The sequence below is a fragment of the Macaca nemestrina genome, chromosome X, assembly GCF_043159975.1.
Source record: "Macaca nemestrina isolate mMacNem1 chromosome X, mMacNem.hap1, whole genome shotgun sequence".
Classification (NCBI taxonomy): Eukaryota; Metazoa; Chordata; class Mammalia; order Primates; family Cercopithecidae; genus Macaca; species Macaca nemestrina.
The window spans coordinates 42,568,958-42,583,625 of NC_092145.1; the positions used below are offsets into that span (position 1 = coordinate 42,568,958).

The 14,668-nt window shown below is 41.3% G+C and overlaps 1 protein-coding gene across 3 annotated transcripts in view; it reads left to right on the plus strand.

Annotated features, from left to right (window-relative positions):
- Positions 1-14,668, plus strand: part of LOC105490487 (angiomotin) — a 65,162-nt gene that overhangs the window by 5,303 nt on the left and 45,191 nt on the right. For all 3 annotated transcript variants that reach the window (XM_011756205.3, XM_024795646.2, XM_024795645.2), the window contains exons 2-4: positions 3,575-3,652; positions 10,831-10,979; positions 12,884-13,817. In XM_011756205.3, coding sequence (XP_011754507.2) covers positions 12,946-13,817 — 872 coding nt within the window. In that variant the 5' untranslated portion in view covers positions 3,575-3,652; positions 10,831-10,979; positions 12,884-12,945. The remainder of the gene's footprint in view (positions 1-3,574; positions 3,653-10,830; positions 10,980-12,883; positions 13,818-14,668) is intronic.

Below are 14,668 nucleotides of genomic sequence, written 5' to 3' on the forward strand. Positions count from 1 at the left end.
CCTTTGATAACAAAGGTATGGTATACATGTGATCTCTAAGATTTGATGGATTCACCGGACGTGGTGGCTCACGCCTGTAATCCCAGCACTTTGGGAGGCAGTGGCGGGCAGATCACCTAAGGTCAGGAGTTTGAGACCAGCCTGTCCAACATGGTGAAACCCCCGACTCTGCTAAAAATACAGAATTACCTGGGTGTGGTGGCGCATGCCTGTAATCCCAGCTACTCGGGAAACTGAGGGACAAATTGCTTGAACCCAGGAGGCGGAGGTTGCAGTAAGCCAAGATCACGCCATTGCACTCTACCCTGGGCAACAAGAGCAAAAAAAAAAAAAAAAAAAAAAAAAAGATGGATTAATTCCTGGAAACCAGTGGCTCATCATAAATTACATTAAATTTCTCTAACTGGAGTAGAAAGTGCGGTACGGGTTTTTAGTATTTAGAAAGTACCAAATGAGGAACAGGAACTTTTTTTTTTTTTTTTTGGTAATATATGATCCTGGAGAAAATGCAAATGGATGTATTTGCCAATGTTTCCTAAGGCAGCTGTTGAAAATCTACTCTTTTAAGTCTGTGAGCTTGCCTTGACGTTTGTAAAGGCACTTTCACTCTTGCCCTAACTCTATGAAATATCATTAGCCTGTGTGACTTGAAGCCGGGATCTGGTTTTCTCTGCCCGGCCCTTCTCTGGCTTACCATGTGACCAAGGGTAAATGAATTAGCTGCTCTAAGCTTCAGTTACCCTTCTGGGAAGCAAGGATATTAATACCTCACAGAGGTGTTTCGGCATGCTTCATATTGGGCACATGCTTTGAGGTCATTGGATGAAAGGTGTTTGCATGATGGCAAAGCAGGCTTATTATAGGGTCTTGAGCAGGTGTTCCTTTTTAATGAGCTTTGCTCTCTCATAACATACAGTGCCCTTTGGTGCCCCATTGCCTTACTAACTGTAATTACCATTAACCCAACATTTGTATTATTGGCCCTCTCGGCTTTTTGAACAAAAAAAAATTAAACAGTTTTGTACTGTGTGGTAAGTTGAGGTACAAATAAGAGAACTCTAGTATCTTACAGGGTGGTGAAAAATAGCTTCAAAAAGAAACGTTAGTTGAAAAGGACTATAGAGACCAGTGACTTCTTCAAAGCTCCTCCAAAAGGTGAAAAAGAATAAAGCACACTTCTGTGTGTGTGCGCATGCGCGTTTTAAGGGAGAAAGTTTTCAGTAATATTTGCTTGTGACACATACTGATGATAGCCAGTAACTGAAACCCAGCCATTGTAGCGTTTTATACACAGCTGGTTTTTATTAATGATGGAATATTTATGCTTGCTGTACAATTCGTGGCTCATTTCCATGTGTATGTCAGAACTTAAATACCCCCAAAAGAAACATTAAGATAACATGAAATATAAATGTGGCCAAGCTAGAAAGGGTGGATTTGGTGGAGAGTCTCCCTTATTCTTATTGGTGTCACATCAGATCACAATAACTGTGCCGCCCCTCTACCAACCTTAGGCATTGATACAGATCTTTTTTTCCCCTTATATATACCCCATAGCAAACTTCACATTTCAGTCTTTTTGATGTGGACAAATGATCTGCTCTCCCCTTTATAATGCAGATAAAACTGATGTATGTGTTTTTTAAGAGCATATTTTCCCTGCACATGCTTCTCATTATCCGAGAGGCCTGGACTCAATCAGTAAAGGAGCAGAGAAACCACATAATTGAAAGGAGAATGACGGTGGTGCATACTTGGAATATTTGTGGGAAGGGGATTGCTGACATCAGAAAATGTAGTGGCCTGAGTGTTAACAGCATGGAAGAGAAATCAGCTTTCTGTGTTTCTGTGTTTTGAAAATTATTTTTAAGGGAATAAAAATATGGGCCAGGTTTGACATCCTTTTATGAAGTTGCCCTGGAAACTTTGATGAAGATTGTTAAAGAATAGCTCAATTAAAACCTTCCCCATTAGAAGCTAATTAGTACATCCCTTATTCATTTTGGTTGTTTTCAAGGGGCATGTATTTGCATTGAATTAGTGACATTTGTTCCATGTGATAGCAAACTAAGATAAAAATCACAGATGGGGAAAATTATTTAGATTGCCTGTTTTGAAGAAACCTAATTTCCTCTTTATTACATTTAGATTTTCAGTTCAGATTTTCGTTTTACTATGTTTATATACAATGATCACATTTTAGTGTGGTAGCCAGTTTTGCTTTCTGGATCATGGACTGTAAACCAAAGCTTATTTGAATTTCCCGTATGAATTAGAGAAATAGAACAAATGACAATAAACCATTTTATTAAGGTAAGATTCCATTTTTTTTTTCTTGTACAATTAGTTTCTCTTTGGTCTATGTGTGTGTGCCTGAGAGAGAGAGAGTGGGGGAGGCAGATTTTTTTTTAAAAGCAAACAATTTTTGAAGCTAAGAAAATTTTGATGACCCCCTTTACTCCCAGGAACATTCTATCTGCCTCAGGCTGCCAGTTGGGCTTTTGTTAGGGAAATATGATGAATTTTCTGACCTGGTGCTTTCTGTGACCAGGCTAAGCGGTTCTCCCCTGGAAGCCTGAAGGAGAGAGGTTATGGTGAGAACAGGAGTGCAAGATTTCTAGCAGGTTCTTTTTACTGTACTCCACCTTTTTTTTTTTTTTTTTTTTTTTTTTTTTTTTTAAGGGGGTGAGTATTTGCTTCTGAGATTTTAGGGTCGTTTGCAGTAGAGTCCATGCTGTGTAGCTAAATCCAAAATATGGGCCTGTTGTGGCCCTCCTTTCCCCCATCACTTTAGGTGACGGTCATTCTGTACCTACGTTCTCTGACGCTGTGCCTACGGCGTAGGTGTATGCCTGCAGTAGTTTGTGCAAGTGAGAAAGTTAGCTGGGTTATATGATTTGTGGTTTAATCTCACTCTAGTCCTTCTTGGGAAGGCAGGGTTTAGATTCAGTTCTGCAATGGCACCACAGGCAAGGCAGGTTCCCTGTGCTTGCAAGGCAACAGCAGGAGGAGGAGGGGCTGCCTTCTGCCTTCAGAGAGTGACTCAGACCCTTCGGTATGAAGATATGAAATGCTGGCTCCTGTCCATGCACCTGCTGGATGCCACACCTGCAGTCAGCACCTGAGCCCCACTCAGACACAAAAACCAGACTGAAGGCAGATGGGGCTCCCTTGAAAAGGGGCACAGCAAAACAGGGAGCTCTCAATTATGTTAGTAGAGCCCCATTGGGAATTGGGTTTAGTCATCCCAGTGTTGATGTGGGGGAACAGATTACTTTCTTTTAGATGCAGCTCACTCACTTGCTCAAGATACTGTTGGAGTGCTTTAGGAGTTTGCTTTCCTAATGAATTTCTCTTGTGAACTGTCCTCTTAAAAACTGGAGAGGCAGTTCTGTGGAGGGTTATGTTTTAGAACCAAGGAAGTCATAAGACCTGGGTTCCAATGTTGGCCCTACCAATGGGCAGCAGTGAAATTCTGTTCCAATTAGTTATGATTAGCTATCTGTTCTGGACTTGAGCTTCCCTCTCCAGTTCTAAAATGGAATTAATCACATCTGCCTTTATTTCCCCACAGAGCTGCCGAGAAGGACAAATAAAATAGCAGAAGTGAAAGAGCTTTTGTTTCCTTAGAAGGAAGGCTGAGAAACTAAAGGTAACAATAACATTATTATTGTTGTTATTCCATGTCTTTCTTTGTTTTCTTCTCCTGCTGTGGCCTCTAGCAAAGTTTTGGGAAAGTTATTTACTCAGAATGCAACTATTAAGCACATTTTATGTACCAGTTAATGTTTTAGGTATTGGGATGGATACAGTGAAAAATCACACACCCAGCCCATGCCCTCTAAGATCTTACAGTCTAGCAACTTCCATTTCCATTTCTGGCTCAACCCGTAATGGTGATTGCTACCGGGGCACTCAGAAGCTTAAAAGGTGAGAGTTAACTTTTTTTTCTCTCCGCACTACAGCTGGGGATTTCTGTCCCTGGAGCTGAGTATTCCAAGGTCTAGATTGGAGATATATGGGAGGAAAGGCCATGGGGACAAATAAAGGAATTTCTTTCCCTCCCACATTTGCAAAGTACCTAACCCTTAAATGACCTTTTTTTTTTTTTTTTTTTCTTCAGAAGTCCATGTTTAGTTTCATCCTGGGTTCTGTTCTGTTCCTAGTCAATATGGTCTAGTCCTCTCTTACGACCTTAGCTGTCATCCATATGCTAATGACTCCCAAAGATATATCTCAACCTATCTTTGATGTCAAGTTGGTTATCACATTCCATGTCTTCTACTCAGCTCATAGGTTTTTGGTGTTTTCCTCCTCTTGGAAGCTTTTTCAGGTAGCCCAGGGTTTTTTGCAGAGCGCTATGTGTTGCTGGAGCTATCGGCTCATACCTCTGTTCTCCTGTTGAGTTGGGCCTCCTCTGCCTGACTGGGAGCTCCTCAAGGACTGGGCTCTGTTTTATTTATTTATTTATTTATTTATTTATTATTTATTTATTGCCACCCTAGGGCTTACCTAGCACAATGTCTGGCTACAGTTAAGTGCTCAATAAAAGTTTATGGAAAATTTGCTGTGATAAGTGTCATCATAGAGAATTAATTTTCCATATTGAGCAGAGTTGAGGTCAGGAATAGATGGAGAGGGATTAGGGAAAAATCTTCAAAGAGAAGGTAGAAAGCAGAACTGCCTTATTTTGAGAGTTCTGGCTAAGAAGTCACGGAAAGAATGCCTGTTGTGTCCACTCTTGCTAAGCCAGGGGCATCTCTGACCTATTGCCTCCCCTGCTTTAGGACTGGATGACTTTTATGGTCAGGTCTGCAAAATAAACCTCTGTCTATAATACATTGACCATTTAAGACAGGTGTCACTTAGTCATATAATACTAAACAGGGCTGACCTTAAATGTGCCACCTTAACTGAGGCTGAAAATAGAGCTACACTCACAGGCTCATTGATCATGCCTGCTTAGTTCTATAAAGCAAAATGTCCCTTAAGATATATTGAAGATTGGGATTTAAAAACTGACAAATTCAATTCTCAGAATGTAAGCAGGTTGGGTCACAAGAACTGAATGTCTTCAAGCTGACTGTCAGATCTTTCCAAGGGCAAAAATGAAAGATGATATAAGCTATTACAGGCCATGAACCTGTTCTCACCCACCTGATGCTTTTACTAATTAGCTTCTTGGCTGGGTGGCAATTTGGGGCAAGTGCATGCAAGCTGGATTCACAGGGGAGCCCACGTTCCACTCTGCCATTTCGCAAGCCACTGGGATACTACACTGCTTCTCTTGGCTTCTTTCCCTCCCAGGAGCCCTGCTCTGCCCTGGTGGAAAAATGAGAGCAGGATAATTTTTCATTAAATGAGGGAGGGATTTCATGGGACTCTGGTGTTTTGCTAATTTTATTTTTTAGTGGGTTGTCTAAAAACATTTATGCTTCTTGACCCATCAGTTTCACTTCTAGGATTCTATCATGAAGAAACAACCTACAATATTGAAAAAGGTTCAATCACAAAGTGTTTTTGTAACATTATTTAGACTAGCATAAAATTGGAAGCAATTTACATGTCTTAATAATTGAAGAATGGGTAAGTGAATGCTGATACACTTGTTTAATGCACTATTATGCAGCCATTACGATGTTATGAAGTTATGCCACAACATGGAAAAAGTATTTATGATGAGGTAAAATGCAGGATCCAAAATTACATCTTATTAATAATTCATTGCTTTGTAAAAACACAAATACACATAGGAACGCTAAAGGAAATATAATGTTAACAATGCTTAAGTTGAGGTGCTGGGATTATAAGTGATTTTTTCTTTATTAAAAATATGTGCATGCTGTGCTTATGTTACTTGTAAAATAAAATATAAGTAGACATGAAAAATGGGCGGTCTGGCATTGGAGGTTAGAGATTGGTGAAGCAGGCAGCTTCTAGGTATATTCTTAAACTTTTCTCATTTTAGGCTCCATCTAATTACAGGGACCGTTTATACTTTTCCTGAGATAATAAAGAAGGGGATGTGAAGACATAGTCTACTCCTCTTTGGGAATGGATGTGTGTGCTGGGGGATAGAGGGAGATGGCAACAGGATTCTCCTTGCTACACAGTATGTCACTGCTCACATCCACTTCAGGGTTGATCACTTTTGTTGCCTATAAACATGTTCAAGGTAATTGCTTCAGAACAAGGCAAAGTCAAACTGGGACCAAAAACGACCAAGACCTTGAGTTACCGTCCCAGAAACGGATCTCTCACACTGATCCTCAGTAAGATTTGGAAATGCCAAGGCCTTGCTGTGGTTCTTAAAATAATTTTTCAACCTAATCTAATAGGGTGGTGCAAAAATAATTGCGGTATTTGCAATAGAGTGTATTAAGTCGTCCTTGCATTGCTATAAATACCTGAGACAGGGTAATTTATAAAGAAAAGAGTTTTAATTGTCTCACAGTTCGGCAGGCTTTATGGGAAGCATGGTGCGAACATCTACTTCGCTTTGGGATGGGGGCCTCAGGAAGCTTGCAATCATGCCAGAAGGCGATGGGGGAGCAGGCACATCACATGGCAAAAGCGAGAGACAACGGGGGAAGATGCCACACAGTTTTAAACAACCAAATCTCATGAGAACTCACTGTCAGAACAGCACCAAGAAGATCTGCCCCCATGATCCAATCACCTCCCACCAAACCTCACAATTCAACATGAGATTTGGGCAAGGACATACCTCCAAACTATATCGTAGAGGTAGAGATAAGAACAAAGAAGAGTCAGGGCTGACTCTTCTCTTAAGCCTTTTCTTGAACTAATGCTAGAATTAAGTAAGAGCCAATGCCAAGCTGGTATGATATTGAACAGACCTGAAATAGGGGGCCTGGAGACATCAATCCGTGGAGGTTCATGTTGCTGTTCAATCCACCTCACATCTTAGCCTAAAAAGTGAATTTGCAAAGCCTTTCTATAGTAGTACTTCTAGCTGAACACTTCCCCCTTACCTCCTTGAATTTTCCTTCCTTCCATTAACATTTGACTTCCAATGGAACTGGAAAATCAGTGGTAGCATTAAAGCAGGTTTATAGTCTTTTAAAACCAGGGTCAATTCTATGTAATAAGTAGTTATTAAGCATCTTCTTTGTACAGGCAAATAATGCTAGATAATATGTTGTAGTGGAAGGGTTCTTGCCCTAGGCATTATAAAAACTTTCATTTTGGTCCTGGCTCTCTCTTACCCTTTGAGGCCCTGGCGTCTTCATCTATACAAGAAGAGGGTGGGACCACTGGGTGGTCTCCCAAGAGCCTTTCCAGTTCTGAGTTTCAATGATCTAAGGACCCCTGTGTAGTAGACTGAGTTGCAAATAAAGGTTCTTTTTTTTTTTTTTTAAAGAAACTTTAAAAGTTTTTAAAGTTTCTTAAAAAAAAAAAAAAAACCTTCATAAAATTGCTGTACACTTCTAAAAAAAAGAGGCTACTTTGAAATAACAGTGACAGTGATAGCTTACTTTTATTGAGGCCTTATTATGTGCCAGTCTCCATGCTTAGCACTCTACATGGATTAATTCCCGTAATCTTTGTAACAACCCTGTGAAGTATGAGCACCATTATCCCTATTTTGCAGATGATGAAATTGAGACTTGGGAGATCAGGAGACATGTACAAGGTCTGTTAGTAAACCATACATCCAGGATTTAAACTTGGGCGGTGTGACTCTAGGCCCAGACTCTGTGCCACGGTGTTTATGATGCCTACCCGTTACCTGTTGAAAGTTTAGAGATAACCTGCAAAAGGACCATTGTTTTTCACATCCCAAATGAAGTGAATTGGTATCTTAGGTTGCAAGAGTGTTGGGACAGGTATTCTCTAGGGTACTTTGGCTACAATATGGACCAACCTGAGAGAACGTAAGAATTTACTGGGGCCTCTCGCTTTTTGTGAGAGGTTGTGTGTATGTGTGTGTGTTTGCACAAATACATACACATAGGTACAGGGAAAACTTTGAACTGGCCCAGATAAGGGAGTCAAATTGGATGAAACAAGTTGACCAAGATTTAGCAGAGAAACAGCTTTCTTAGACTTAGATTCTTTATCCTGGTTGGGTAGAATGAGAGGTAGGGGCAGAATGCGGGAGGGTATAGAAGAGGAGATAGAAAGAAGATCTTATAGGCATATTGCAAAATTTATTTGAAGGGTGGGAATTTGGTCTGTCCTGACCACCTTGTAATGTGGATTTTCTGGGACTTGTCTTGGGAAACATCTAGGCCTTCATTAATATGTTTTGGCTCAACCTCACAGGTGTATTGAGAGAGGCCAATGACTGCAAATGGAGTAAGAATTTAGCTTGGCCTTGCTTCCCTGTTGTTGTTATAGAACAGTTGATTATGTAGATTCAAATTGCATTTTTAAAGACAGAACCACAATTATTCTTTTTTTTCCTATCAAATATTCTCAGAGACAGTCTGTGTGCCCAGGAGAAACAAAGTTATTTTATTGATTGAAGATGATGTCAGACCCCTGGCAGTGGCATGATTAAAGCTACAGGGAGATTAAAGGTTACAGAGTTCATACTATTTTAGTTCTTGTGCATGAAACAAGGAGTCTTTTCCTTTCCTTTCTCAAATACATGGAGTAGTGTTTTCCTCATTATGTGACTCTTGACATGTAGATGAACATAAGTTCTTCAAGAAGAAAATAGTAAACTGGAGAGGACTCTGCAAAGCTTTTTCCTTAGGCTGATTTCTTTTTCTGTTTTAAACAGAGACAAAGATGGCACGAGGGGGGTGAGGGTAGGGGAACGATCTGTGTCCAGTTAACATAAAGTGATTTGGGTTTTGAAAAGGATATGGAGGGGCCGAGTATGATGACTCATGCCTGTAATCCCAACACTTTGAGAGACCGAGGCAGGCAGATCACCTGAGGTCAGGAGTTCAAGACCAGCCTGGCCATCATGGCGAAACCCCGACTCTACTAAAAATATGAAAATCAGCCAGGCATGGTGACACATAGCTGTAATCCTGGCTACATGGGAGGCTGAGGCAGGAGAATAACTTGAACCCGGGAGGCAGAGGTTACAAGGAGCCTAGATCCTGCCATTGTACTCCAGCCTGGGTGACATAGCAAGACTCCATCTCAAAAATAGATTAAATAAATAAATAAATAAATAAATAAATAAATAAATAAATAAGAAAAGGATACAGAGGACAAAATTGAGAGAAGAAAGACCTTGCACGAGTAAAGTTTTCTCAGTGAAGAGCTGAGTATCAGGAGAAAATCAGTAATATCAGCCTGAAGAATCTAAATCGTACTGGAAAATAATCATATGGTAGTTTCTCTCCAGGGACTCAAGTTTAAAAGCCTTGGGCGGTTTTCTGGTGTTTCAGTTGAAAAAGAAAAAAAAAAAAAAAGGATGAATGTTTTGTTCAGAATTGGACAATAGAAGCCGGTGGTTATGTACCATAGCTCTGTTAAAAGTCCAGCTTTGATTCCAATTAGAAGTTGTTCCTCTGCTTCAAAATTAGGGGAGACACCCTAAAATAATTACCTTGCAGATTTGAGATGATTTTGCTTTTGATCATGATTATATGTTGTGCCAAAACAAGATGGAAAGACACATTTCTCTGTTTGTTCACTGTATGTCTGTTCACTTTATTTTTGGCAACATTGCAAGGAAATAATGTTAAATTAATCACTTTGTGGTTTTGTGGATTTTTTAAAAACTTGAATGTTTTGAACATGCTCTCAAAATACAGAGATGTTTGTGTACTTCTTTTGTATTGCTTTCCTCCTCTCATGGAGTGGATTAAGCCTTTCCTTTAAGTGATATGAATGAATCATAGATAGGCCAGGACAGAAGATAGGAATGTGGTTCATGTGTATCTCACTTAAACTCCTGAGTCTTAGAATCATTTTGATTAGGCTGACAAGGCTTTGCAGAGAGTCCAAGCAGAAATTAGACGTAAGGACTATCTCAAATCCAGGTCTATTATGCATTTGCATCTAGTCTATATAATGTAAGTCTGTGAGTTTTTTTTTTTTTTGCTGAGACACCGGGGCAATGGAAGTGCCAAGAAAGCAAGTGGAGGCATCTTCTGCTTGGAGAAGGGTTGCACTCTGTGTTGGGAAGGGCAGTCTACTTTCCTACTCCAAGAATGGATGGACCGTTGATTAGATGATCAGAGTGTAAGCTCCATGAGGGCAGGGATTATATTTTATGTGTCTTTGTAGCCCTTATTGTGTCTAGCATGAGGCTGACACATGTGTGGAATAGTCGATAAATACTTAATAAATACTTAATGACTTGGTTGAAAAGAAGTTGCCCCCCTCCCGCCCCACCTATCTGAGCTTGAGGCACTCAAATTGGGAGCCTCACTGAGTGTTCTTTTTTTGACCAAAAACCTACCTTATGATGACTGCACTCCCTTCTGGGATGTGGGACAGTGAGCCTCACTAACCTCCCCTGCTACTAATAGCAGTTTAAAGGTTGCACCCTAAAGGCGACAGTGGTTTTGGCTTTTGTCATCATCCACCCTTCCAACTTGGAATGGAAGTGGTAGCTTTCTAGGGCTGTGAGGTCAGAACAGAGCAAGCCTTTCTAGTCTCAGACCTGAACATTTCCATCACTGGAGACCGGCCTGGCTTTCCGGACACAGCTGCTGGACACTGAGGTTTCTTTTCTGCCCTAGTGGAGATGGACTCTGCTACTCATTTAAAAGCCAAACACCATAGGAGGACAAGTCATTCTCTTGGAAGAACTGGTTTGGTTAACTGCTGGCCATTGGTGGCAAAATAGAAACGACGTTTTTATTTCTCCCTCCCTTCCCCTCCTGAACATTTCAGAGTGACCAGTGGTTGGACTCTTGGCGGCGCTTACCCTGAACCTGAGTGTTAGGGGAGAGGGAATCTGCCGTTGCGGTTTCTGGAGCTGCTCATAAGCAAGAATTCCCTATCCTGATCAAGGCTTTAAGCCTAAAAGAAAGCAGAAATAGGTACGGAATATTTCTGTGTGTGTGTGTGTGTGTGTGTGTGTGTGTGTGTGCACGCGCGCGTGCGCGTGTGCATGTGTGTATGCATGTGTGACTGTGCATGCAGGGTGGGGTGGATGTGACGTGGGAGGGGGTGGTATACTTTTCAGGGTCCAGGGCAGCTCAGTGTCTGCATTTCCCTGCCTTGCAGGGAGCGTATGTAAGTCATTTTTGCTTTAACACCATACATGTTCCTGTTTCCATTTTTTGAGCAAGGAAAAGTAATTTGGTAGTCATCTCTCTAGTTTTGGGCACCAAAAAAGATTTATATATTATGCTTGTCAACCTATCAGAATATCCCAATTTGACAGTTCAAGTACAGGAGTCCTGGAGGCACATTGGGAGGAATGGAAAAGGGACTGGTTGCTTACCCCACTGGTGTGCACTTCCCAAGAGAATATGATGAAGGGGACTTTGGAGGGTCTCTTCGTGTTGTCAGACTGCCCAGCACAACAGTTGGAAGCCAGGTAGCAGTAACCAACAAGAAGTGAAGAGAGAAGATGAACTTTCTTCATATACTATATATACATTCTGGGTCACTCTGTCTCTGCATGACCAAAGGAAGGGGGTTCATGTTTCCAGAGAGATTGCAGGCCACTTAATATCATAGAAATAAGAGCCTGGGAGCCAGGGATCCAGAGTTGCCATCTAGAAACCTGATGCGGGTTAAATTGACCTTTATTGTGACTTTTTGTGTGACATTATCTTCATTCTCCACCAATTACTAAAGATCCTTAAAGTGAGAGTTTCATTATTGAACGTTATTATTTAATTCCAATACTTAACATGACAGATTCTGTCCAAAGAATTTTTGAATCTCTAATGAATTAGTGGATACTGTACAGTGCTGAGAGAGAGAAGTCATCTACCAGTCATTTTTCAGTTGAGAAAATAGACGTCAAGAAAAGAGGAATCAGTTGTATACCCTGTAAACCAATAGTATGATTAGAATTTGAATATTAAATTGTGTTACTAAAGTTATCAGTTTCAGTCAACCCATATTACCTGTTTAGAAGAATTGGTGGTGAGGGAGGGGATATGCTAATCATACACCCTTTCCAGAAGGATGGTCTTTATATTTTTCAATTTCTAAATTTTGTCAGAGGCACACTTCAAATAAAAGAGGCTTCCCCTTTAAGCTTCTCCTACCCAATAACAACAACAACAAATCTTGATGACTATTTCGGGAGGGCTGAAAGGCAACTTTGTCAGTAATAAGTATTCCAAGTCCTTCTCTTATTAAGCCAAGCAGCATCCAAAATGGACACTACAAAAATGATTTTTTAAAAAGATGTTTCAGAGCCTTATGAGATCAGAGAAAAAGATTTGCATCGAGGCAGGGATCATTACTATCTGGTGCAAGCCAAGCTCTCTTCACCTTTTATTTATTTGAGTCTTTATTTTGCATTTTGTAGCTCGCTTCATATGCTGAGCTGCTTTACAAGTCCTGTTATGGGGTAATTTTCCCCACTGTCCTGCCCCCACCTCCACAGTAATAAGATTTGGGTTTTTACCTTAAATAGAATACAGAGAGATGAAGCCTGTGAATATGGACCTTGAAAAGTTACCCACTTTAATTACCCTACTTGACTGTTCCAGGTTTCTCAAGCATTCTTAGGAGTTAAGTCCAGATTGAATATTTAGCTCATGCTAAAAGTGAAAGAGGAAGCCTAGAGCTCTTATGCCTCCACTTTCCTCATCATATCAGTGCTAGGGCCTGGAATCCCCAAAAATCTATTAATTTTAGGTTAAATTCTCTACTTTGTTTCTGCAATAGAATCCTCACCCTCCAATATCCATTTTCATTCCCTTTAGAGGACTAATTTATCCATCAACTGGGTGTTAAGCTTCCTGTTTCCCCTTCCCAGGTCAAGGGCAGCCCAGGTGCCCAATTTCTCTCTCTCTTCACAAGGCACCACCAGCAATAGAGATGAGAAATTCTGAAGAACAGCCAAGTGGAGGGACCACAGTATTGCAGCGTTTGCTACAAGAGCAGCTTCGCTATGGCAATCCTAGTGAGAATCGCAGCCTACTTGCCATACACCAGCAAGCCACAGGGAATGGCCCTCCTTTCCCCACTGGCAGTGGGAACCTGGGCCCTCAGAGTGATGTGTTGAGTCCCCAAGACCACCACCAACAGCTTGTGGCTCATGCTGCTCGACAAGAACCCCAGGGGCAGGAAATCCAGTCAGAAAACATCATCATGGAGAAGCAACTGTCTCCTAGAATGCAGAATAATGAAGAACTCCCGACTTACGAAGAAGCCAAGGTTCAGTCCCAGTACTTTCGGGGCCAACAGCATGCCAGTGTTGGAGCTGCCTTCTATGTCACTGGAGTCACCAACCAGAAGATGAGGACCGAGGGACGCCCATCAGTTCAGCGGCTCAATCCTGGAAAGATGCACCAAGATGAAGGACTCAGAGACCTTAAGCAAGGGCATGTCCGTTCCTTGAGTGAACGACTAATGCAGATGTCACTGGCCACCAGTGGAGTTAAGGCCCATCCACCTGTTACCAGTGCTCCCCTCTCCCCACCACAACCCAATGACCTGTACAAGAATCCCACAAGTTCCAGTGAATTCTACAAGGCCCAAGGGCCACTTCCTAACCAGCATAGCCTGAAGGGCATGGAACACCGAGGCCCCCCACCAGAGTATCCCTTCAAGGGCATGCCACCCCAATCTGTAGTGTGCAAGCCCCAAGAGCCAGGGCACTTCTATAGTGAGCATCGCCTGAACCAGCCAGGGAGAACAGAGGGGCAACTGATGAGGTATCAGCATCCCCCTGAGTATGGAGCAGCCAGGTAAGAGAGTTCTCTTTCTGTCATTTCCTGACCTCATCCCCAACCAGCTTCTGCTGTGTGTTGGGAATCTTAGGGAGGGAATGGGCAGCTGTTTGGTATAACAAACTCTGCAATGCATGACAGGCTTCTGGCTTAGAGAATTGCCTGCCAACCTGAATTTGTAGCCTCTGTAGCCATGATTAGCACTGTATTAACAATCCCTTAGCTTTGTAGGTTGAGCGTGGCCTCAATGGCCTAGTGGATGAACAGGAGCAAAAGTCTTGATTTCAGCAGCTATTCGCTGTCCTGTCTCCTAGGATGTTGAAGAAGGGGTCTGTGTTTCTCATAAACCCTCCTTGAGAAGTAGAAGCAAATTACCTTGCACTTTAATTAGTCTGGAACATCCTATCACTTGCACATATTCCCCTCCATGAAGTTCTCATCATTTATTTTTGCAAACAAATCTGTGTATTTCTTGTCAGTTAGCATTTTTCCATAGAATTACCATTATTCTTTTGGACACTAAACAAATACCCAGATGTTATGGTGGGGGAGCTATGTATGTATGTAGGTTCAGAATGTTACTTGCCTTATGCTTGCAGTTTATGAAATCTGGACTGTTGTATCTTTTTTTTGGTAGAAAATTTATTAGTTGCCTGTCACATTTTTAAACCTTTGAGTTAAATTCCCATCACATCATATAGAAATTTTAGTCAGATGCTAAAATACAGAAGGAAAAATAGTACCATTTCTGTCTTATATACTTAGTTGTTCCTATATATACTTCTTAATTATTCAGAGGTCCTTTGTCCCACTGCTATATTCACTAGATCTTATGATTCTATGATTCTGTTCATTGTTCCTGTTGTTAG